The sequence below is a fragment of the Polypterus senegalus genome, chromosome 9, assembly GCF_016835505.1.
Source record: "Polypterus senegalus isolate Bchr_013 chromosome 9, ASM1683550v1, whole genome shotgun sequence".
In the NCBI taxonomy this organism is placed as follows: Eukaryota; Metazoa; Chordata; class Cladistia; order Polypteriformes; family Polypteridae; genus Polypterus; species Polypterus senegalus.
In genome coordinates this window covers 144,368,292-144,393,446 of record NC_053162.1, presented here as the reverse complement: position 1 = coordinate 144,393,446, position 25,155 = coordinate 144,368,292, and the positions used below count along the sequence as shown (strand labels likewise).

At 36.1% G+C, this 25,155-nt stretch overlaps 1 protein-coding gene across 19 annotated transcripts in view; it reads left to right on the top strand.

The window, feature by feature from the left end:
• ncam1a (neural cell adhesion molecule 1a) overlaps window positions 1–25,155 on the top strand; it is a 712,545-nt gene that overhangs the window by 568,953 nt on the left and 118,437 nt on the right. For 13 of the 19 annotated variants that reach the window (XM_039764024.1, XM_039764021.1, XM_039764028.1 and 10 more), the window contains one exon: window positions 6,778–6,807. The exons of the other annotated variants lie outside the window; for them this stretch is intronic. In XM_039764024.1, coding sequence (XP_039619958.1) covers window positions 6,778–6,807 — 30 coding nt within the window. The remainder of the gene's footprint in view (window positions 1–6,777; window positions 6,808–25,155) is intronic. 19 annotated transcript variants of the gene reach the window in all.

Here is a 25,155-nt window from a genome sequence, read left to right as displayed (position 1 = left end):
TTAAAATCCTGATATGTATTGTTGTGGCTTTGATAGACTGCTCAACTACCCTAATCCGTCAAGAGCAGCATCTGCAGAAATTTTGAGTGGCAGTATGAAAATTCCAGAATCTTTCTTTCTTACCCATGCCACCTTCATGCATCTTATTTAATTTTAATAACTAAACATTATTGCACATTGTCATCAACTAGACATCATTGATAACCTCACCACCATAGAATGTATAACGTATGCAGAATTATGCCAATAGAAGACTGCTTTGTAGAAATAGTGTACTCTAAAGGATTAACATGTACTGGGCATTTGTGGCATTCTGGGAGATTTCCTGTGCCAAATCTGCCCCCTAGTGTTTCAATGTAAATATTTTTTTATTATTATTTTAAAATGTAGCCTTATTAGAGTGATATTTAAAGATGCCAAGGGTTATATGAATTTGGCGAGCAGAAGAATAATCATAGTGTTTAGCTCTAGCAAAACATGTTGGCAATGCAGTTGGCACTGTCAGAGAAAGCGGAGGTCTGCGATCATAACATCATTTGGCATTGGCATATATTTCCATTATTATTAGACACCACTTTCATCTTTATTTGTTCCCATTGTAGATATAATTAATATACTTTCTATGTCAATCATTCATATTCATGAGCTTTGGAAAATGACCATATTCCTCTTTCATTCTGTGAATAAAGAGATTTATGATATTGAAGGATCTTAGCTTTATAAAGCCCCCAACTAAATACAACCCTAAGAAGCCAAAAACAGACCTGCTACCATCAAAATAGTATTAAAAGCATGGGTTTATATTTGGGTTAGACATTTTATGAAAAACATTTTAAGAAATGTCTTTTTTGATGTTTGATTAAGTTTTGTGGTCATTTATTTCGGTTCACAGGTTGTGAATCATATGCATGAAATATACACATTTAAAAATGAATTAAGCCTCCCTTATTTTATTGGAAAATTTTGTTAAGATAAGTAATTGAATAAAATGTGCTTGGTTTTAGTATGATCACTTGTCTTGCTGTCCTTGAAAGTGTGACACAGATCTATTACTCTGCAGATTCTTCTTGCCCACTGTAATAAAATCATTTACAATTAGCCATGGCACTTATAGTCCTTGTAAGAATAGCTCCTGCTTCTGGGTAAGAATTGCTAATCTCCAGTTCTCGACTATTAAATGGGTCCCACTGAAACACAGTGACAACGAAAAGGTCGTCCAAGTGATCTTATTACCTGTCAGGTTGCATTTTATTTAGAGTGATAGACTAGTATTTGACAGGAACTGACACAGGTAAAGTCAGCACATTATGACTCAACAAAGCCCCCACTACAGAAATGCAAATAACGTTTGCACTGCTATTGCAGTAATACTATAAGTGCAAGTGAAAATCCCAGCAGGGGAGTCATGGTGATGATTATATTCTACTAGTGGCTTCCAAACTGTAGTCTACTCATTTTAATAAGGCCACATTTTAGGTTTTTAAACCTGAAGTGAAAAAGTTGGCCTTTCCATGTATTTTTAAAATGTATTTTAAATCATAAATGAGGACTGATTCATGTAAAAGTGGGAGACAGTGATTTAGGTACACAATGGGATAACGTACCTGCAACTTATAGACACGAAAGAGCTTGAAAAAAAATGAACTGACTCGAATTCACAAAGCTCATGAAGTTAAACCAAAATCAGTTACTGAATGTAATATGAAGACTAGCTAATTTATGCTGTATCTCTTACCTTCATCTGAGGTACCTTTAGGATGACTGAATTTTACACCACAGAGCGTTTGAATCAAAGTTATTCTCTTGAATTTCTGTACAGTGTCATTGATTCATGACTTTCTGCCTTCTGTCATTACATTAATATGAAGCTGTGTTTTTTGCTTGGGTTTAATCTAGGAAATGAATAGCTATCCTTAATGTGTTTCTTATTCATACATCAATCCATTCATCCATTGATTCATCCATTCACATTTATCATACAGTATTTTGTACCGAGTGGGCATTATATTTGGCATCTTCCCAAGTTATTTGACTGCTCACCTTTTGATACCATCAGATGTACACATCATACTATTTAAAGCTGCTAGGCAGCCACCAGGAGGTCATCTATATGCAATGATTAGATTCAAATTGCTGAAAACATGAGACCAGCCACAAGTGGGTGCCAGAGACCCTAACATGAAAATATCAGGAGCATTTCTCCAGAATAGGTTTCTATGCACAAAAATGAAACAAAAATAGGCCACCATGCCAGAAATATATAGACAGAGTGGTGGTTCAGAAATATGCCATTGAATCAGGATGATGGAAGCTGGTAGAGTTACAGATTGGTGTTAGTCAAACATGTCACATATTAAAAGAGACTTATTGAAGCATATTAGAAAGCTTACCTCATTTGACTATGTAATAGATTGGATAGAACAGTAAACAAACCTACCAAACTTTGTTACTGTAAGTGAAAAATAAGAAAGTGACATTGTAATGGGTGGTCTAAAGAGCACACATACTGGACTTGTGAGTATTAGAAAAAGGGTTGCCTGGTCCGATGAATTCCTGTTTTGATATGTTCATGGATCCATTCTGCAGATTTGTATTGGCAAATTAATGCAGGCTGTGTTTTCTTGGTACACATTGGGTTGAAACAGAACAACACTAGAGTAATGCAGGACTGCCAAACATCATTGTGAAAAGATTCATCTGTGTATGTCAGTAGTGTACACATCTGAAGATGGAATTTAATGCTTATGGCCTATGTCTCAGAAATGCCAAGAATGGTTCCATAAATATGCAGAGATCCATCGCCAGCTCAAATCATCTAATTTTCTAAAACCACATTTCCTGGTGAGGGTCGCAGTGGCAGCAAGCCAAGCAAGTTAGCCCAGTCTTCCCTGTCCGCAGCTACAGGTTCCACCCCATCCTGAGGAATTTCCACATGTTCCCAAGCCTGTCCTTCCAGTGTGTCTGAGGTTTCCATAGGGTTGAAGCTTCCTGAAGGGTATCCTTACAGCTTGCCCAAACCAGCTCAACTCTCTCCTTTTGATCTTCAGGAGTATTGACTGTACTAAGAGACTCTCCCAAATTACTGAGCCTCTCGCTGCTATTTTGAACAAACAGCAGAACAGCATGTGATTTACATGGGCCACCTTTCTTGTGCTGAAGTTTGCTATCTTAATGAGCCATTACTCTAAAAAAAATCAGACTCTTCTGGCAGCAAATGGAGGACTTACTCAGCATTTGTGCCCAATCAGTTTGCCACTTGGTGCATATGGTTTATCTTTTGTAGTTTGTACAATGCAGCTACTACTCAAAACTATTTGAAAGAAATTATTAGCATACTGTATATTTATTAGGTGTTACAGATGCTCAAGTTGTTTCCCCACTGCGATATTGCTTCAAATGCTGTCTGTCTAGAGTTTCCACATTATCACTGTGCATGCATGGGTTTGATCTGGACACACCACTTCTTCTCCATATCCCAAATGCATGCATGTTCAGGTGCCTGTCCACATTAAACTGGTCCTGTGTGTGTGATTGTACCCTATGATGGACTGTGTCACCTCTGGAGCCAACTCCTGTCTTACATTAGATGCTGTCAGGACAGGCTGTATCACTACCAGAACTCTGTTATTAAATTAGCAGGTTAAGAAAAGGAATGGCTAAAGGTACAATATGGAGATATTTGCAAGTACATAGTATACATTTAAAAAAGAAAAATATATAGATAGTTTAAAACAGTTAAGAAAGAATGATTTAAACTGGTTAGCTTCATCATTTATTCATTTATAAATGACATTTTATCGCTAACTCTACATTTGCCAAAGTGGTAACATGTTTCTGTGTCTGTTAAAATGAGATTAAACCAAGCAAAATTTAAGAAAGTATTAAAATGGTTTGCAGGATATAAAATAACAGGAGTCAAATAATGATGAAAGAAAGAAGCAGGAGATACATTATTAAAAGACTACAGTAACTTTTAATCTAAAGACGGTAGAAGTAGGAATATTGGGAAAGATCAAACTAGCATTCATGAAAACCCAATATCCATCCATCCATTATCCAACCCAGTATATCCTAACTACAGGGTCACGGGGGTCTGCTGGAGCCAATCCGAGCCAACACAGGGCGCAAGGCAGGAAATAAACCCTGGGCAGGGTGCCAGCCCACCGCAGAAAACCCAATATGAAAAGCAGAAATTAAAAGTAAAATAGTTCTCCTCAGAGTAATTCAAACTCTCAGCCCTAACCATCCATCCATCCATCTTCTAACCCGCTGAATCCGAATACAGGGTCACGGGGGTCTGCTGGAGCCAATCCGAGCCAACACAGGGCGCAAGGCAGGAAATAAACCCTGGGCAGGGTGCCAGCCCACCGCAGAAAACCCAATATGAAAAGCAGAAATTAAAAGTAAAATAGTTCTCCTCAGAGTAATTCAAACTCTCAGCCCTAACCATGGTATAACTAATTAAAATCTTAAAATTGAGACATTCATAAAGGCAGGCACCATGATATCACAAAGGTACATCCATGACAGTGCTCATTGTCACCATAAACAAAATGGCCACAGCCATGGAGATACACCCAAAATTTATCTACTCCTGCCAAAAAATGGTAAGTAAAATGACATCCGTTATAAAACACCTAAATGTCTGTAAGGATTATTCAAAATTAGACAAGGTGATGATTTATATAGTCAAAGACCTTGTCAGTGCAGGCTAAGGGTCAACCAAGGAATAAGGCATGATGAAACTTCCACTATATTTAGAGCTTCACTTCTGTGATTTCATCTGTTCGATAATCGCGATGAAGTGATGCCTCCAAAACATGCATTTCAAACAAAGAAAAAGGAATGGAATTAAACTTTGTCAAAACAGATCAAAATGAACAAAAAACTTTAAAAACTGAAAAAAAGCACAAAATAAGTAAAACTCCGTGTATAAAACATGTTAAACATTACATCACCACAAAGACATTATGTAAAAAGCAATAAAAATAATTCAATAACAAAAATGCAAATAAGGCATGTTCAAAATTATGACAAATTGAATCTTCATAAAATAAAAATTTGATTGATAACAAAAGGGATGAAAGAACAGATGGATAATATTGTTACTTAGAAACTGACCCCCTGTAACCTAAAAACAAACATAGCAGGGTCAGGAAATTAATAAATCAAAAGGAGGATGACTTACGTTTTACAGTGTTATCAAAAATTAAAGCATGTATTGGTTATATTTCTAACTTATAATGTAGACTGACAGCCAGTTAAGCAAAAGGTTCAGTTAAGATTTAATTAAAAAATCCATCAGAATAAAAACTAAAAACAAGAAGCTCAAGAGTTTAACATGATTAAAGGGAAATCTACAGTATATTAGAACTTTGAATTAAATCAGATCTTTATTTTATCAAGAAAATGTGCCACTTTTGAACAAACCAGCCACTGATAAAAACATACATGCTAAGTGAACCATTTACTTTACTACTATAAATGTGCTGTTATAGAATCTTTCGTTCTTCATAATTGCATTATTGCAGTCATTATCCATGAGCATTTTATGTATTGTGCAATGTCTCTAAGAAGACAGCTGTATGAGTTACTTTGTGTTCTTCAGATAGGGTATTGACAGATGGAGCTTGCATTTCATTTGATAAACATTTTTTTGCAGTGCTGCAAACAAATGTTATGTTTCACTTCAATAAATGTAGGCTGTACGTTTTGTAGTATAAACAGTGCATTAATTAAATGAAAAGTGCAGAAATGGTTCGACATACACTTTTTGATTGTGGTTTCCTTGTGAGTTCATGCATTCTGCATGTCTCTTCAGCTTTTCACAATGAATACACAAACACCATTTACCTTTAATGCACCTGATCTTTAACCTTTCCAACAGTTTGTTATATACATACTGTATTTCTTCATTTGATTACAATTTATGCCCTTCACAATCTAATGAAGAAGATGCTTGAATGCTGTGTACATAATTTAACTTTTCAAAATATGTAAATGAAATAACTTGCCTTTGACACAAAATATGTTTATTTTGGGAAGCTTGGATAAGAGAAATGTGTGAAATGTGAAATGTAGTGGAGCTGGCTGAAGAGCTTAGCCACAAAGGAACAAGTTCATGTTAAATGTGACTTGACACGTCAAATTAAGCTCTTCTACAAAGTGTTTTCTTCTTCCCCTTCAAGGGGAAGTGTCACATCTGCATCTGATCTTAGCCAAACCTCTCTCTCCACAAGCAGGCTAATTTTAAAATGCTGTTGGGAAGGCTTGGCTGGATTTTACAAGTCATTCCTTATGAAATGGACTTGCCATTGAAGACTACTGTGATGTTTTTCTATTCTGGAATAGCCTTACTGTGTAAAATGCAAGCTGAAGCTGCTATTTTAAGTTAAAAAAGGGAACCATTTGTGCTTTACTGTGCAGGTACCTTTTATCTTCCTATTATCATCGTCATCATCATCATTGTCATCATTGTTATTGTTCTTATAGGTGGACAACAATGTATAATTAAAAGTTTATAAAATCTGCTTCATTTTGTTTCTGATTTAATTCAAATCCACACATCTTTCTTTTAAAATAAGCTCATTTCATTGGACTAGACCAGGTAAATGAAAGCAATTGCAAGTACAGAATTGTGCATGTGGATCTAAATGCAGTGCATGTCTCTTTTCCGCATTCAAAAAAAGATTTATTTTTAAGGAATCTTTTTTCTTGCTTTTTTTTGCTTTTTTTTTTTATTCCTGTCGTATTTTGTTTTTTGTCTGTTTTCTCCAGGCTTCATGGACCCGGCCAGATACATATAAGGTATGGCTACTAAATATGTAGCCAGTCTCTAAAGATACTAATTTATAGAATAGCTAAGAAACTCTAAAACTAGGCTAAGAACTAACTCAATTAACACAATTAAATTAACATTCCAGCTACAGGTCATGTTCTTTCTAGTTCATTATTTTAAGAAAGATTGGTATTTGGTGAAAGAGGAGATACATAAATGATGCCCAAAGCAGCATACAGAATGTACAGTAATGCTATGTAAAAGGTATTTCCTGAAATGAAGATTTTAAAGCAAATTAAAACAAGACAATATGTGTACATGCAAGCCTTTGTTTATTCTATTTGGTTTCAAACAAATCTTAAATTACATACTGTTTACTCTTCTTATGTCCCTAATCAAGGCTGCTGAGATGAATGTGACCTTTTTATTTGATGGGCAATGACCCAAAAAGACAATGTAAATCAAATTGTTAATCATGTGCAAATGTATCTCAAAATGTTTTTGTTTTATAGTTTCTTTCCATTTTAGAGTGTACTTAGATTTTTGGTTATATACACATTTTTTTCAAATTCTTCAATTATAATAAAAATCAAGGAAGTGGAAAAACACTAAATAATATAAAATCTATAGTTGATTGCATACAGACTCTCTAGTGTTAAAATGTTGCTTTTCATGAAAGTAATGAATAGCTAGTCTTCGATCACTCAGAGGTTATCATCGTAAACCTGAATTCTTTATACTATAGCAACGTTAGCCCTTCAAATAATTCTGCATTTATTACTTCTGCTTTCTCATCTGATGTGTCCCCCACACAGCTGAGTTGTTTTTTAGCTGTGTTGACGCTGCCATTTTTTACTTTCTCCATTAATGACCTTAGGTAAAGTTGAAGTCAGTAGGCAGTGCTCCCCCCCAGTTGTGTTTGCTGGCATTGCCAAGATGAGTTGTGAAGCCTTTCTTTTACGTTTTCTTTATTGTATCTAAATTGACGAATTTTGGTGTCATTGTAGCTATAGCATATTTTATTTGTCTTTTATTTACCCCCTGCTACGTTTAAGATTCACCCAATATGCGTAGTAGGTGTCTGTAGACTCTATGATGATTGCAAAATATAGGAGAGATGCCCAGTTTGACAAGGGTAGTGCAGCGTTTAATCTTGCCATGTGGCATTTCTTTATGTTGCCTGTGTGGGTTTTTCTAGGTGCTCTGGTTTCCTGCATCATCCCAAAGAGTGGCATCTTAAGTTACCTGATGACACTAACTGACCTTATATGAGTGAGTGTGAGTGTGGCATCCTGCGTGCCGATAGTGCTAATTGGGTGTCCCAAAATGCATTACTGGAAAGCGTTTTTATGTTTTCTAAACCCGCCATTGAACCCTGTTCTAGAGATAATGATTAAACGATTCACATAAATTCTGGTGAAGGCTTTAGTTTATATCCAAAAAAAATATGCATCAAATGAGAAATCTTATACAGAGGACACAAAACAACACAAAATATTACAACTTCTGTAGCCATCTGAAAAAAGTATGCTGAATTAGATATATTTGACTTAATTGCTTTAATAATACTGTATGCATTTCTAAAGCTAAAAGCTTTTTGTTTCTTAGTTTTTTTTATTAAACTTCGATATGAAAATAAATCTCTTTCTCATCAATAGCTAAAAACAAGAAAATTGTTTAATCAATATTATCTAGAGTTTATTTTTTCCCATTGCAGATGGAGAATTATTTTTTTTTAATTTATTATATTATATAGGTCTCGTGGGTACACTAGTAAATCAGATCTTTTTTTAATTAAATATTTTTAGGCATGTTTTCATTCTTTTGCTAAAGGACAGATACGTCTCCATTACCTTATTACAAACTGATACTGATGAGATGAAAATTAGAAGAACACTTAAAATGTTGTCAGTACTTGAAGTCCTGGAGTGATTCAAACAAAGAATTCCACAGCATATCATTTTTTCTGCATTGCCACTTGAGCTCATTATCCATATGTGTAATGGAAGGGCAAAACAAAATATGATACGCAAATCTCTAATAGATTTTGTTCTGTACATTCTGTGAAATCCATTAATTACTGAAATCACCATCCCCAATTCTGTCATCCATTGTTACACCAGAATGTTATACTTGTATTCTTGTAGTATTCTGGCAAAAATTCTTGACTAACTTTCTCTGGACTGAACTCCAGCATTATTGTTTCCAACTTAGTGACTGCAGGGTACCTTTTTGTTTCTTTCCAGACCTATTATCTAATTTAGAATTATCAGTTGGTTTTATAGCACTCTGACACCCATTCTGTATTTTACTTCTCTTTCCTGCATTTATATTTAAATGTATTAATTTAACAGACACTTCACTCATAAAGCAGCTTACAAATCCAATCACATTTTTCCCATATTTTAACAGCTCTCGAGTCGAGTGACATTCCGGAGTCGCTCATTGAGGCATTAGTTCTTTATTGTCCAAAGCCTGGTGGAATATGTTAGTTTTTTATTCTGCAAAGAATTCTGGTTGGGTGACACTGTGGCATTCCTTGCAGATCCCCATCACTGGGGACTTTCATATTCTTCCTGTTCTATCATAGGTTTTCTTTAGGTACTCAAGTCTCCTAAAACATCAAACAGACTTGCATGTTAGACTGACTGATGACTGTAGACTGACACATTTTAGTTTTTACGGGTGTGTTTATTTGAGTGTGCCAACAACAAAGTGGATTCTGAAAAGAGATGGGTGGAAACTGGCTTATGAAAAGAACATTATTTGAGTCCATCATGCAAAAATCTGCACTTTTAATTTCTTTTAAGAAACTATAGAGGCAAGAAAAGAAAACTGATGCCAAATGTGTGCTGCAGACAATGAGAACTTTCCATGCAGGTCATTTGAGCCTCTTTTTGGAGAGAGGTAGAAAGCTTATTTATTTCAGAAGGAACATTAGTCATAGCAGAATTCAGTACGCTAATAATATAACCAAAGTACACATGAATACATTTTACTGAAGAAATGTGTATTTTTGTGTAATTGTGCTGTTTATTTCAAAAAAAGTCAAGAGTCGATTTTATATATCATGACTACCATTTTGTGACATGCCATGCATGTACTTAGTGACTATGAGACATGGCGTAATAGCAATAAAGATATAAACAAAATACAACAGTCAAAATAAACATTGACGTGTTTTAAAGTGTCCTTATGCACTGGAGTCTGGCTTTTCTTTATAATGGATTGTTATTTTACATTTTGCTTCAGGATATATTGTGCTTCACAGTATAAATATAAAAACTACTGTTTTCCCAATATATTTGATAACATGGTTTCATTTTCTTTAATGGCTTTATTTTGCTTTCCCCTGTTAATAAATGCCATTGTCAAGATGAAATCTAATCAATAGAGCTGCCTACTTGGTAACTTATAAGAGCATTAGTAAGGCTGGTGAAAAGGTCATTCTCCAAGACAGGAGCTGACAATTTTTAATAATGATCAAACTCCTTCTGGGGTCCTAAAGTGGGTCTCAAGCCTGATACTCTAGCCATTATCAGTCACTACTGGTTTTATTGCTGTGGACTCGATAATAAAAGCTCATAATCCTGGGTCAGAAAGCTTTCTGTTGGCTAATGGTTCTGTGATTGCAGATAACAAATATTGTACTGGAGATGTGCTCTAATTGATTCAGAAAATGTGATACTAGGACCATGTGTAGTACTGCTAATTATTCCTAGCGTATAATAACAAACTCGGCTTCTGGATGTAAAGTCTTCAAATAAGGTAGATTATCACTGTTATTTGCTGAAAAATTACTGATTTTTCTTTTCCAATAAAAATTTCTGGGATTTTATATTTTACATCCAGTAATTTAGTTAACCCTTTTCACACTAGTCAGTTTTTAACTGAATATTTTTCCAGTTTTCTGAAAAGCACACAAAGCAATGGTTTCACCCATAAATCAACATAAAATGTCTGATGCTACATGCTGTGGCTGGAGTTGGCACATATTCAGCATCTCTAGCATCAATAGTTGCGCGGAGGCACCTCGATGGCCAGCAGGAAGGCATGGTGGACTGGCTGTCTTTGCACAGCAGATGGGTGGTGGCGGCAGTTGCAGTGTGACGCAATATGGTTTGTACCTCAAGTCATCATAAGTGGTGGTCCTCCCAGGCGAACGCTGCTGTAGGCGTATCAGCTACACAAATAGGTTCAGGAACCCCGATCAGCTGGGGACCGATCAGCCGATGCTGGTCCCTCACTTTTGTTTTTGACCGCCATCTCCTGATCACTTGCATCAAATTCCAAGTCCAACAAGTCAGAGTCCAGCTCGGCGATAATAAGTAAAATATTCATGGAGTATTTTAATTTGCACATTCGCTTTAGTCTCTCGCCAGATGTCAGTGTCATTTTACAGGTTGTTTGCTCTTCGCTACTCATGCACACGCAGGGAATCGAGGTTAAGTCAGCCAAAGCTTCTTATCTTTCCTTCTAGCATAGAGAGTTGAACTAAAAGGTAAGGGCGAGTTTTGTTGCAGTTTACAGATGATTACCGTCCTCTACCCCTGAATTTCGACAAAAGTCGACATCAGCCCTGAAAGAGTTAAGGAGCTAGTCAGGGTTTTAGTCAGTTTTAAGTAGCTTATACAGATTGTGGTCTAAATACTGAAATCACCAAGTAAAAATTCAGCTTTCTGATTATGGTATGAGCTAAGCAAGATAGAGACTGTCCTTTGACCTTTTATGCTTGATGGTAACTGAAGGAAGAAATTGTGACACAGGTGTAGGAACTAAAATATAAGAGGTTGCCATTATTGAACTTCTGAACTTAATATGGCAACAAAGTTCAGTCCCCTGTATTCTAAAAAGATTTCTTTTGTTTCTTTAATTGTTCCTTTCATATACACAATGTTGCTTAAAACAAGAACAGTCTCATATATCAGACTCTTGTATTTTGCACATGCCTTTGCTTTCTTTGAGTAATATTCTTTACATGTACAGTTATACTCTAGGAACTAATGGAACACTGGCCCTCCGTCACCCAGTCTTCATTCCATTCACACAATTAAAAGCCATGTCACATTACATGACTATTCCAGAGATTTTCAGTTGTAACCTTCTTTACTTAATCTTAGCAAGTTAGAGGTAGTCAGTTTGATGTACTTAGTGACTAACGCCAACTAGTCCGTGACTTGCTCCATCAAAGCAAAATAGGATTGATTGTCTTTAGTTGTAGGGGTGGGTTCTGTGTGCATGATTGCTGACCACCCATGAACGCTAATCAGGAAGTACAATGCACATATTGCAGCAATGAGGAATAATGAATGCTGGTGTTTTGGGCCCCACAAAGAAAAGCTCGTCTGTCTCATATCTTGTGTTTTACATACTATGACAGAGCAGAAAAAAGAAAAAAATAAGGCAGAGATTGCAGCTGAACTGCTGTCCATGTTAATAACTCATAAAGCACTAGCTCCTTAAGGAAGAACATTATTGGATGTCAATAAAAAGGGTAGAGCATACTGTAGCTGTGCAAGGAAGGGGGCACTCAGTCACTACATGTGACTTGGCCACTGATTTTCAGTCATTTAAATTGACATGGTCACAGAACAAGATCAGCAGCTGCGGTTGGCAGGTCTGTGGTAAAACACACTTGGATTATGTGGCATTGCAAGAGTTTAAAAAAAAAAGAATATAAAGGAGCCTCAATTGAGAGAGAAAGAAAGAACAGAAAAATGGAGGATAATGGAAAGGATTGAAAGAAAAGATGAAGAAGTAGGATTGCAGCTGATGCAGTGCTGCTACATAGAGGAGGCAGCCAATCATGGATGTGGCACTGAGACGAGTGAGCGCATAGTGCTCACTGGACCGACTCGCTCCTGCACTTAACCACTCCAAGTGCACTCCCACTGAAAACTGAGGGATGGCAATGAGAGAAAGCAATAGGGTTCTCAGCTTTCCCACTGAATGCCATGGGATTGTTGCAGGGGCACAGATTGGATGAAAGGGTTAACTGCACCTGTCATAGGATGTCTCCTCTTACTGAGAAGATTGAAATAGGTGAGCTGAAGAGACGTCAGTTTTTAGAAAGAAGTATAGAGGATCAAATGGGATTTTAAAGGAGAGATCATGTGTCTATATCCTGTGGGGTTTAATCTGCTTATTGGTATGTTCATTGAATTGTAACCTCCACTGAACACTGTTTTAAATTGAGAATTTATTGATTTATTTAATGGAAGATTTTGCATTGCACTTTTTTGAATAATAAAAAGCATTGATACATTTGCACCTACCCTTGCCTGTTTTTGTGTCCTCATTGCCTAGTTCATCCTCAGTCTATGACTGTCGATGTCCTGGATTAAAGAGGAGTATGCCAGCTGTGGGCATCATAAAGTTTAATATACCCAATGACTAGAAGTCACGTAATGGGACATTTACACATTTACATGTACATACAAAACTGGGATAAGTTGTGTAATCCAGTTAAGGCAGAAACCAGGTTTCTTAAAAACCTTAGTTTACATATGTAAATATGCATCTGGAGGTTTCCTTTGACAAAACTCTCTGACGTCGTTAAATTGCATACAAAAGAGTTAAACATCATCATTGACTACCGTGAATCCGATAACAAGTATAAGGACTGTGATAATTATCTTGTGTTTCATAAATAGGTTTAGTCCTTCATGTGATGTGAAGTAAATAACATCAATCCCCTTTTTTCATCCTCCACTTGAGCCCGTGATGATTTGCGGTATGAACACTGGCCACTGCATCATCCAATCACACTGTTTCAACCTATCTATAATAAATAGCTAGATTAAAACTAAATTGACACTACCAATATGTTTCTGTTAATGGATTTCATGCAGCACACTGTTTTTTGCTTGGCTGCGCAATTGAGCCCCGCAAAGGAACGGTGTACCGGTGCCCATGCCTCTTGCCTTGCATTCAGTGTTGCTGGGGTAATAATATAATTCAATAAATAAATATTGCTTTAGGTTACTCATTAATTTAAAAAGTAATCAAACTACATAAGGAATGCCACTTTTAATGCATTACATGCAAACCCTGCTTCCCAGTGTTGTACTGCTGAGCTTAGCACTGTTTGTTCAACTCATCAACATTTATTTGCCGATTTCTGAAATACTAAAACAGATTATTTCAATCTGGAGAAGGAATGATGTGATCAGCCGAGCATTTGTCTCAGAAAAACGATCTTGTGGGCCTGTGGCTACTAAAACAAGGTTAGAAGAGTGCAATGAGAACGTACAGATTACAAAATACTAACAATTGCAACCTGGTTAATGGTTTGCATGGCCAGATAACCAGGTTACTCACAGAGAAATCTAAAAGTGTTAACTTTGTTTCACGGCAATCAATAGCTTGGTTTCTTTAACCAGAAAAAGAGTTTTAAATGGCATTTTAGAACCTAGGATTTTGTGAATAACCTAGTTATTATAGCACTTGAAAATGAAGGTGTTTAGAAGCTGACTTGTTCTACATTGAGAACCATTGGTTTAAATCAGAGGTAGCCTGCTTCTACAGATTGAGAGGGAACCAATTACGATAGGGAATATAACGAAAATGTCTCTAGTGGGAGGTGTGGTGGGCATGGTCTCCTAAAGACCAAGGGTCAGACCCAGGAAGTGCTGGAGGTGTTGTCATTCGTAGCTGAATTGGGAGCACCTGGAAATTCCCAACATAAGCAGACAGCAGTTGTTTCAGATAGAAAAGATTGGTCCACTCAGCTTCTTACGCTAACTCTGTAATCCCCCCTAGAATAAGAGAGAGAGATGGCGAGCCACTGCAAAGTCTAACAGGAGAGGGTGTAATATAAGACCCTTCTGTGAATGGTGCATCATTCCATTACAGGGTGAACAGCCCAAACAGTTTTCGCAATATGGGAAAAATATATCAAGCATGGCTGTTGCTCTCACAGTCAATTTAATAGTTAAATTCTAGTGACAGTTGTAAATTTTTTTTACCAAATATCCTAGTGAACTGCCAAATAAAATATTTCTGATATAAGTTAATTTGGAGCAATTAGTTTATTTTTCATTCGGTTTTTCTTTTATTTATAAGTTCAGTGATTGCATTGTTACATTCAGTACAATAGGGACAAGTATTAATAAAGTAATACAGTATTGTTATTAGTGCCAGTGAGATAATTCAATTTTATTTCCATGTAACATGATTTGGTAATTCTCCCTTTTATTTTTATAAAAGTAAATCTCTTCTTGATTGCTTTTCTCTATTTGTTTGGGGATGCTATTGGGAGTCATTGTGGAGAATAAAATGAAACCAGTTGTAGCAGTCTCAAGTCTCTAACATTTTCCTCTAATAGGATTTTACTTAGTCATGGTAAGATAACCCAGAAATCAAATAATACATTTATGCAGCAATATGCATTTATTTGTTTGCTCATCTTTTGTTCCACAGAACAAAAAGGGTTTTTTTTTCGTTCTATGCTGGCAGTCTTTCTGTTTTATCAAGTCAGCCTTTCATTACTTTTCTTGAGTGTAGTTTTTGGTTTCACCTTTTGAACTCAGTCCTGAAAGAAAGCAATTCCAGTTTCCCCACCAACTTTTATTTATTTTACTTGAAATTTTGTGCCCTATACTTTATGCAATAAAAGCATTTATACAGTTTTCACTGTGCGCTAAAAGCAAATCCCCTGTGATGATATACAGTCCTGCCTTATGTGATGAATTTTTATTTTTTGTCATATATTTTGGTAAAAAAGCCATAATTTTTAAGTTACCTCTGACTCAGAGTTTTACTGATTGACATTTATGACAAAATATTGTACAGTTTAATAAAATATTCTGGACCACTGAGAATTTTTAATAACATTTGAAACCTTTTATGTTAGAACTTATGTGCTGTATAGCCCCAGTGTTTTGATGGAGCGCTATTACATAATTCCTACTGCAGTACTGTCAGCGTGTTCCTTAGTACCCATGAGGGAGAGGTGAAAGTGACAAGAAAATCGTAGAGCACTTTTTAGGTATTTTTTTATTGTTTGTTTTGTTTCCATTATTGCCAATTTAAGAGTTTCTCCTATAATGCTCACTCATATATGAGAAAGAATGAACACAAACAGTGTTTTTAAAACTCAGACCAAATGTAGATTAATCAGAAAATAAGGCTGATGGAGTGGAACCATTCTTGAAACTCCAAGCTCAACCTTACTATGCCAGGTTGCCCTTCCTGCCATCAGTATAGGAAAATGGGCAGTGCTATGTCCAACCGTTCAGGATAATGGTGTTTATTGGTTGCTGCCCATCCTATGATGGACTGTAGTGCTTGAATATTGGTATTACATTGCACAAGGTTCATCCTTCAGAACTTAACTACAGTTATTGAATATACCACTGTGGAGTTGTACAGAAAGTGTGCTGGAGCAAGAGATATACAGTGGAACCTCGGTTTGCGAGCATAATTCGTTCCGGAAACGTGCCCGCAGTCCAAAGCACTTGCATATCAAAGTGAATTTCCCCATAAGAAATAATGGAAACTCCGATGATTTGTTCCACAACCCAAAACTATTCATATAAAAATAATTAATACAAAATATAAAGTAAAAATACATAAAACAAATTAACCTGTACTTTACCCTTGAAAAGAATCATGGCTGGTGTGAGTGAGTTTCTAAACTCTTGTGGGATTCCACCCAAGGGACGACACGCGGATCAGCATCCCAAAGCAATCGCAGTCTCCCAGTGCTGTAGCAGTTCGCCATAAAAGCGAATCCGAAAAGATCGCGGACATGCTATAAGAGCCTGCCATCGATGGGTGATACAAGGAACAAGGAACATTATAAATGCACAGGGCACAGTACTGCTTGGCCACGACCCTGCCTGAATTCTGTGTCTGTGTGTAGGAGAGTGGCAGATCCCACTACAATAAATAACCGCGCTGTTGCTGTTTCAAGCTGAATAAAGCTGGTGGTGCAAGATGGGGACTCGCACGTCACAGCGCACACACATACACACACGCACACACACACTGTCACAATGCTGTAGTAAACAGTATATGCTCGTACGGATGTTGACTATATGAGTGAGGCACGGCGACTCAGACGGAGAATAGGAGATGATTGCCCACAATCCCGCAGCAAGAGAGAGTGAGAGAAGAACCATCAGCTCAGTTGTGATTACATGAAGCTCAGCAGACAAAGTGTATACATACTACTCGTATTGCAAGATGTTGCTCGTTTATCAAGTCAAAATTTATTACAAATTTTAGCTTGTCTTGCAAAACACTCATAAACCAAGTTACTCACAAACTGAGGTTCCACTACATTATGCTTTTATCCTGACAGATCAATTTGCTTGTTCACATGCCTAACACACTTTATAACCCAAAATGTTTGTATATGCACTTTGCACCTCCTTATTTCTGAAAAATTAACATAATTATGGATTATTTGCATAAGGAAATATTTCCTATTAAAAAATATTTTTGTCAGCCTTTTTTATCATTATATATTGTAACAGAGTTAATGAATTATTATGTTATATTGTCCAGTTGCAAGGATTCCATCGATTCTTATTGAAAAAGAGAACTTGCTTTTTCCATACCACATCTGGTGTTATCAGCAAGAAGATATAGATTTGATTTCAAAAATATAAAGATTTAGTGATCAGGATATTAGGGGGCTAGGAGGTAACCCAATTATGTAGTCTTAACTTATTATACCAATCAGTGAATTGATGACACACTCAAGAACTGACAACAATGGATCTCCATTTAAAGTAACATTCCTGTGGCTTACCAAGCAGCTATTTGTTTGTCCACTGTTTAACTAGTCTTGGTAGAACACATTCAAGGATTTATTTCCAAGAATTGACAAGCATCCAACAAGCATTACAGTATGTAATATCGGTACTCTAGAGCATTAGAAATAGAAATTTCATCTAGACAATTGAATTTGTAGTTAACAGAATTACATCAATTATTCACTTAAACTAGCTTATCACTCACCATACCACATGCAGCTAAGCATGTTCTGGCCCAGCGAGGACTTGGATGTGTGACCATCTAGGAAAAGCTTGGCTTGCTGTTGGAAGAGGTGTTGGTGAGGTCAGCAGGGGGCACTTTGTAAAATGTGAATCCCAATACTCCAGTGCCTTACACTGTGCTGTAAAAATGGCACTGTCCTTCAAATGTAGCGTAAAACTGAGGCTCTGATTCTGTGGTCATAAAAGATCTCCTGACATCCTTTGTAAAGAGTAAGCTGTATCTCAATGTCCATGCTAAATTGCCTTCCACGGCCTAGCCATTCTGTCACTCTAATCATTCCCTGTCTCTAATTGAGTATCTTTCTCTCTCACTTCTTTACCACCTAACTACTAATGTGTGGTGAGCGTACTGGAGCAAAAATGGCTGCCGTTGCATCATCCAGGTGGATGCTATATATTAGTGGTGGTTGAAGTGGCCCCCCCATTCACTGTTAAAAGCGCTTTAAGTAGTGAGAAAAGCACTATATAAATATACAGAATTATTATTATTACATCACCCAAAAATTATATATTTTTACATTTAATTTAACCCATGTAGTATGTAATCATGGCCAATAAAAATCTTTTAATGTCATGTTTTCATGAGGGACAGAGATAACAAAGTTTCTGATAGAATAGATGTTTATGGTGACCAACATTGGACAACAGCCTTTCATATGCTTAATACATCCCAAGTACGTGTGTTTTTACTAAAATATTATTAAATAAACCACTTCCGGGAAATGCTTTCTTGAACTAAAACAGAACATGCTCAAAACCAACCAAATATTTCAAATGAAGACCCATCTCCCCCCTAATTCATCACTTTGGAGTCAGACCATTAACACCTTATTTATTGTTTAGAATTTGAGATCGATGTGGTATCAACAGTGCAAGCTCATTGAGAGACATATACAAGTAAAAGTTAAAGACAAGCAAATGAAAACAGATAATATGCCTCATATTGGTTCATACCCATGATGCTTCACCCCTGCAGTTTCACAGAGTGCCACCAAATAAATGACAGTTGTTGATGTGAATATAAGTATGGCAGCAGGAGGCAAAGCAGTCTAAACGTGTTTCATTTTCATTTACAAGAGCGCTTTCTGGAAATGGTTTATTTAATAGTATTTCAGTAGCAATACATGTGTTTGGGGCATTGTGAGCATATAACCGGTTGACTTGAAATGTGGATTCTGCAACTTTAAGTAATGTGAGATTTTTTTTATATTGTATCATTTGCTGCTGTCCAGCACTGTTCACCTAAGGCATTTATTATTAGTAGAAACTCTGTTATTTCTGCCCTGCATGAAAATATGAGATTAAAAATGTCTTTCCACCAGCACTCAAAACTACATAGGGTAAGTAACATTTTAAAAAATATATATTTTTTGAGTGAAGTATTCATTTAAGTATGAATGTATTCAATGAAAATAAATTGCACTTTGAGGGAGGTTGGGAAATTCAATACCTTACATTCAAATCCAGGATTGGGTCTATGATATGGGCAGTGCAAACCAAATATAAAACATAGATAGATGAAACATAAAAAGCAATGATGAATTTTATTAAAATTCAATTGACTTTTTTTTGTTTTTATTTTAAATGCCCTTTTCAGCCCAATCCGTACTAATCTCACGTCTTGTGCTTTATTCATGCAGCTACAGCTAATTTTAGTTTTGTTACTAAAATAATTTCCTCAGAAGTATTAAATGTGCAAAAGCTTACAATGATAATGACGTTTCATTACACGGAGGAACATATTCTCCAAGTTAATGTGTTTGCTGCTGTCACAAATCACACAGGGCTTAATTTAAGTAGAATGATTTCCATGTCCTATTTTTTACTTTTCTCTGTGGACTTAAAACAGAACCAGATGTTAAAGAGTTTTTTCAACACAGTTTGGGTACACAACGGAATAGCACTTTGTGGTCCAGAAGTGATGGTTTCCTCTTGCAGTTTTGTCATTTTCTGATAAGATATGCTATCACTGACAACCGCCATGACAAAGATGTGTAACAAATGGTATAGCCAGCATATAAATTAACATTATGAAGTAAGCTGTCAGGAGAGCAACAGCTTTAGGCTGATGTTTGAAAATTTGATTTTGAGGAAAACAAGTGTATTTTTTATCACAGATTATCAAGACTATTTACGCATGAGATTGTATACCCACCAGAGAAAGATATAATAAGGTTTGAAATGTGCTTCCATTTTTCAAAGCAGCCCAGGTAATTATACTGTCCATCTACTGCCGTTTTTGGGGCATAGATAAGATATCTAGTGTAGCTAACTTGTAATTTCCCCACGTCCTCCTCGTCAAACGCTGCTTTAAGTGTAACTCTGATAGCATGGTACATGCCAAATGTGTAGGCTACTGGCAACATTGTTCAACAAGGTTTTGATTTGACTTAGCTCCCCAGTGTGATAGATTACTAACATCCATGTAGGTGTTTGCTGTTACAGTTTTACCTGAAATGTGTATTATTTATAAAAGAATATATTGTGCCTCTTTAGCTTGCAGACAGGATTTGGTACAGTAAATATTGTTGGAAAGATTTGAATAAAACAGTACAGACCTAGAAAATGACAGGATAGAAAAAGTTTAAGGGTCCCTGCAAAATAACTTACAAAACCTACTAGTGCAAAATGTTTTTGCTACCTCTTAACTTACCATTCTAAGTCAGTAAATGCAATGGATATACTGTACCTTTGTTATGGCTTAATCAGACCGGCCTACAACATATAGATGACAACAGTAGAATTTACATTTTTTTACCAGCTATAAGAAATATCAGCAGGGGAAATAGCTGACCTGGTCCAAGAGTTATAGTATGTCAAACTTCTATAACTTAAAGGAGTTAAATAAATGCACAAAGTAGAATGGTCACATAGGTCTGTTTTATTGTTATGCAAACATTAAAAAATTTTTGTGTGACAAATCAGAGTCTTTTGCTGATTGCAATTTGTTTTGCTCTTTAACATGATTGGAATTCTCTTGAACATTTTACATACCAGCTGGTGATTGTTTTAGATCTGAAAGCAGCATTATACGGTTGGGATTTACTTTGATTAGAATACCCGTCAACCTCAGGCTCATTTGTGAAAGTTAGATTCATTACTCAGACTAACAAAATCTATAAATGCCCAGAACAGACTTCTTTGCAGAACTGGGGGAAAAGTAAAGCTACTCAAATATGGCTTTCCACGCAGGTGTTGGCTAACTGTCAAATGGCAATTTTAAATTGTTTCTCATCATACTTGCTCATTAAAGTGTTTCACTGGCAGCTGTAATATAGATGTTTTAAAAACTTAACACAAGGCATAACATAATTTATTTAAATGAGAATTAGTGTTGGGAGCTTAATATGTGGCTGCTGGGTGCAAATGGAGATATATCAAAGAAGTTTTTTGCAAGTTCAAGGAGAACTTTCTAGAAATAGAAGAAATAAAACCCTGGCACTTGTGGTTGGTGGTCCAGTTTTGTACTGCCATGACCCCAAATATAGTGTAATCATTTTGGTGACAGTACTCTATACCCAGAAAAGGATTTTTTTGTTGCTGTCCTGGTCAGTGTTACTTTGGAGCGGAGTTGTCTGCTTTGACTCCTCTATGTGGTGAACCTTGTGAAAAACTGCATGCTTACTACTTAAATAAAATGACTCTAAATCATTCCAGTATTTACTGTAATACATGCAAGAATGAAGAACAGCGAAATCCACAGGAAATCCCACAGTCTGTCAAAACGTTTGTGGTATCCACCGTTTTTATTGTGCTTGGGCTGCCCCAGCTATCAAACACATCTGCTCATTCATCTAGATTAAAGGGATGAATAATTAAGTAAAGGGTGCTGAAGGCCATCATTTTCTAGGTCTTAATTCTTCAAGTTGTGTTAGTTGGGTACATTGGGATACTAATAGCAGTAAGAGCTAATAAGACTTGACGCTTTATGGGCAATCTACCTTTTTGCTTAATTAAGACAATTTATATCAATTTTGGGCTGTGTTGTGTGTCACTGATATCATTCATCACATGACTTGCTTATACCGTAAGTAATTAAATAGGTGGTTTAAATGTGACCAGAAATTTTTAAATTTGAAAATGGATTAGGGATGAATTAAGTATGAAGTGGGGCACATTCGAGAAAAATAGTAGAGAATTGCTTTTTTATAATATTTGCTTTTTCAAAGATATTTACTTATGCATACCCTGATTTAGGACGGTGGTCAAGTAGACAGATCCATATAGGACACATTTCAAATTACATATACAGTATTTGATTCCATTTGTTTGACTTATTAATTCATTTTCTAGAAAATACAATCATGTGGTACCAACTATTGTGAACATAAACTGTGTTGCCACTGTTGGATAAGAAAATGGCACAAGTGTCACTGAAATGTCTTTGACCACAGGGGACAAATGGTTTAAGAGATGTGGTAGAACTAGTAGGAGCTCATTCTTTTATCTTTTTATGTCATATTTTTCTCTTCTACGAATTCTGGTCTGTGATCTGAGATGATTCATTTAATAATAGATACATGCAGTGCAGTGGATATGGACAATATTTATTTAAAATGAGTTATATATATACCTAAGTAGCATGTTAGAACATGATATCCATTCAACCCTCTATTAAATTTGGAATTCACTTTTCCCAATGCAAGACTATGGGGTTCTGCACATTCCGCAGTGCAACAAAATTCAGACTTGGTCCGTTTACAAAGAAAAGGTAATCTACTATACACATCTATACTACCAAGCCCATAAAATTTAATTATGTAACCTACTGCAGCTAATTTGACTTTGGGATGTTTGCAGAAACCAGATCAACGACAAATTCATACAAGCAAAGCAAAATTACTGATGAATAGTGAGTAGGCTACGAACAGAAGTGCAATTGACTGCTACCAAACTGCATTGACACCCTGAAATGTTCAAATGAGCAAAAGCTAATAAATAAACAATTTGGTCTGTATATTTCTTGACATAGCTTATGAATATCAAACTGTACCTTACATTAAATGTGATAAGTCAGATAAATAGATACAGGCCAATGTTTAAATGGGTAAAAGCCCAGGAAAATCCACACAGAAAAGGTATATCTTTAAGTTAGCACTGAATTGTGAGGCTGACAAGGCCTAGAGTATTATCTGCATGATATTCCCTGATTAAATGTCTTTACACATTACATTTCCCTGGTTAAAACTCCCTTGGAGGCTACCGTAAAAACTCCCTATGGTACCTCAGACAAGATCCTTAATGTTGCTTGACCAGAGGTTGAACTGGCAGTCTACTGATCAGACAGCTTTCCTAAGCGGCACAGGATGATTAGCATTCATTCTAAATCCCTTAGGTGCTGACACGGTGCCTGCCAGCGTGAAAAAATTGACATCAAGAATGATTTTTATATGCAGAAATGGTATACTATGCAAAAAATTTCTTCTGAGTCAAAATTAACTAAGGCTTAAATAGTCTCTACAGACAAAACTTAGGCAATTTTCCAATTTTCACCAAATTAGGACTTCTGTTTTCGAAAGAAGCCAAATTACTAAGTTGCCACATCTCTCTTTCGTCTTTTTAATATTTTTTGGGAAAGTAAAATAACTAAAGAAGCAATGTGCGATGTTCTTGTCTTGTTAGTAACAAAAGAGCCCTACTGGGCCATTCTTTTGTAAATTATGAGATGACAATTCTCAGCTGATGAAAAGGACCTCAAACAATTCAAACTGTAATATATTGATTCAAACATTCCACAGTTAAATGAACACCTCTTTTGAAACCTGTACCTGTATAGTTGTATTTAATATGTGTTTCACAAGGTTACAATGCAATTGCTAAGTAAGTAGCCACCCAATACAAAACCATTGCAATGACTTCAAAACTATAATATAAGCAAAGATATCCCACTTAACAAAACTGATGCATTATAAAGGCTAAGGATTCATCTTCTATTTTTAAGTGACCTCATCCATTTTTAGCAATGGCAGCCCATGTGATGAGGGCGCTGGAGCATTGTACCCCACTGCAAAAATTAAAAAATAATATGTAGCACATTTTAAAAAACTCAACTCTGTCATAATAGTCAGACACCAGCCATCACTTCTGAAAAAATGTCAATAATGCATATGCAAGTGGATAGTTTAATAAACAGACTGTCACCAATAACAATCTCTTTCCATAAAGAAAAGGGTTAAACCTTGGTTGTACTTACTTTTTATTTATATTCTGAGCTTCAGACACTGATAACGGGAACAGAAATCAAAAGTTAAATAAGAGAAGGAGTTGATCGATCAAGCGAAATTCAGTATATTCAAGTCTAGAAAAACCTTTACATGGGGATCTGAAATTTTTTAACAAAACCATTAATTCTGTCAGAGTTTTCCCTTTATTTTTTGTTATAGTTCTGACAGAGATAATCCACAATCCCTTGCTTGTAAGTAGCATGGCGACCACTGTGTCTTAAATTGATAATTACATCCAGCGTGATGCAACATTCCACTAAACAAAAGATCTTTCAATATTTAAAATCATGACACAAACAGTTTGATGTTAACTCCATTTGGGACATTACAGACATTAAAATTTATATTGGAATTTACCTGACCATACACCGCTTATAAACCAGTAGATGCCTGTAATCACCAAACTACTGTCCCAATGAGGATCTGGAAGAAAAAAAAGATTTCCTGTCAAAAGTCATGCACAAGGATTCTCCCACAAAGGTGATGTGGCAGATGCACTGGAGGTGAGGTAAGAAGTTAATGGGATTATTAATTTTACCTGTCGGTGTTTATATTCAGAAAGTCCACTTTACGTATACACAATGTTGATGAATCATTTCTAAGAAACTTGGAGGAGCATATAACTTATTCGACATTAGCTACCTATTGACATGTGATGAATACACAAGTGGTGGATGAATGGCGCTCAAATGACCTGTTTTACTGGAAGCACACTTCACACATTTCCCTTCCCTTTTTGCATTTGTATGACTTCAACCAAGTTTGGATTATTTTGCAGTGAGATGTATTTTGTGAAGCTTTTAAATTGTACAAGTAAAACCTTGGTAGTCATTTCTGCATACAAAGAAAGCCTTTGCTTAATACAGTAGAATGCTAGGCATCAGCATTTAATCTCTTCCATTTATAGGTAGTCAAAGAGAATGATCATGAATACAATTTTCTTCCTCTTTCCACCCCTTTAAGACCAGGGCCATTCTGATAGAGCTATAATGATTGCTCACAAAGTCTCTTTCAGAACGTGTATGTGTAGATCATTTCCATTGTTACTGCATCTACAGGACAATTCATATAGCATTCCACTGTTTAGGAAATAGTGAAGGTTAGGATCTCTTAGGTCTTAGTGGTTCTATGGTGGACAGATATGAAG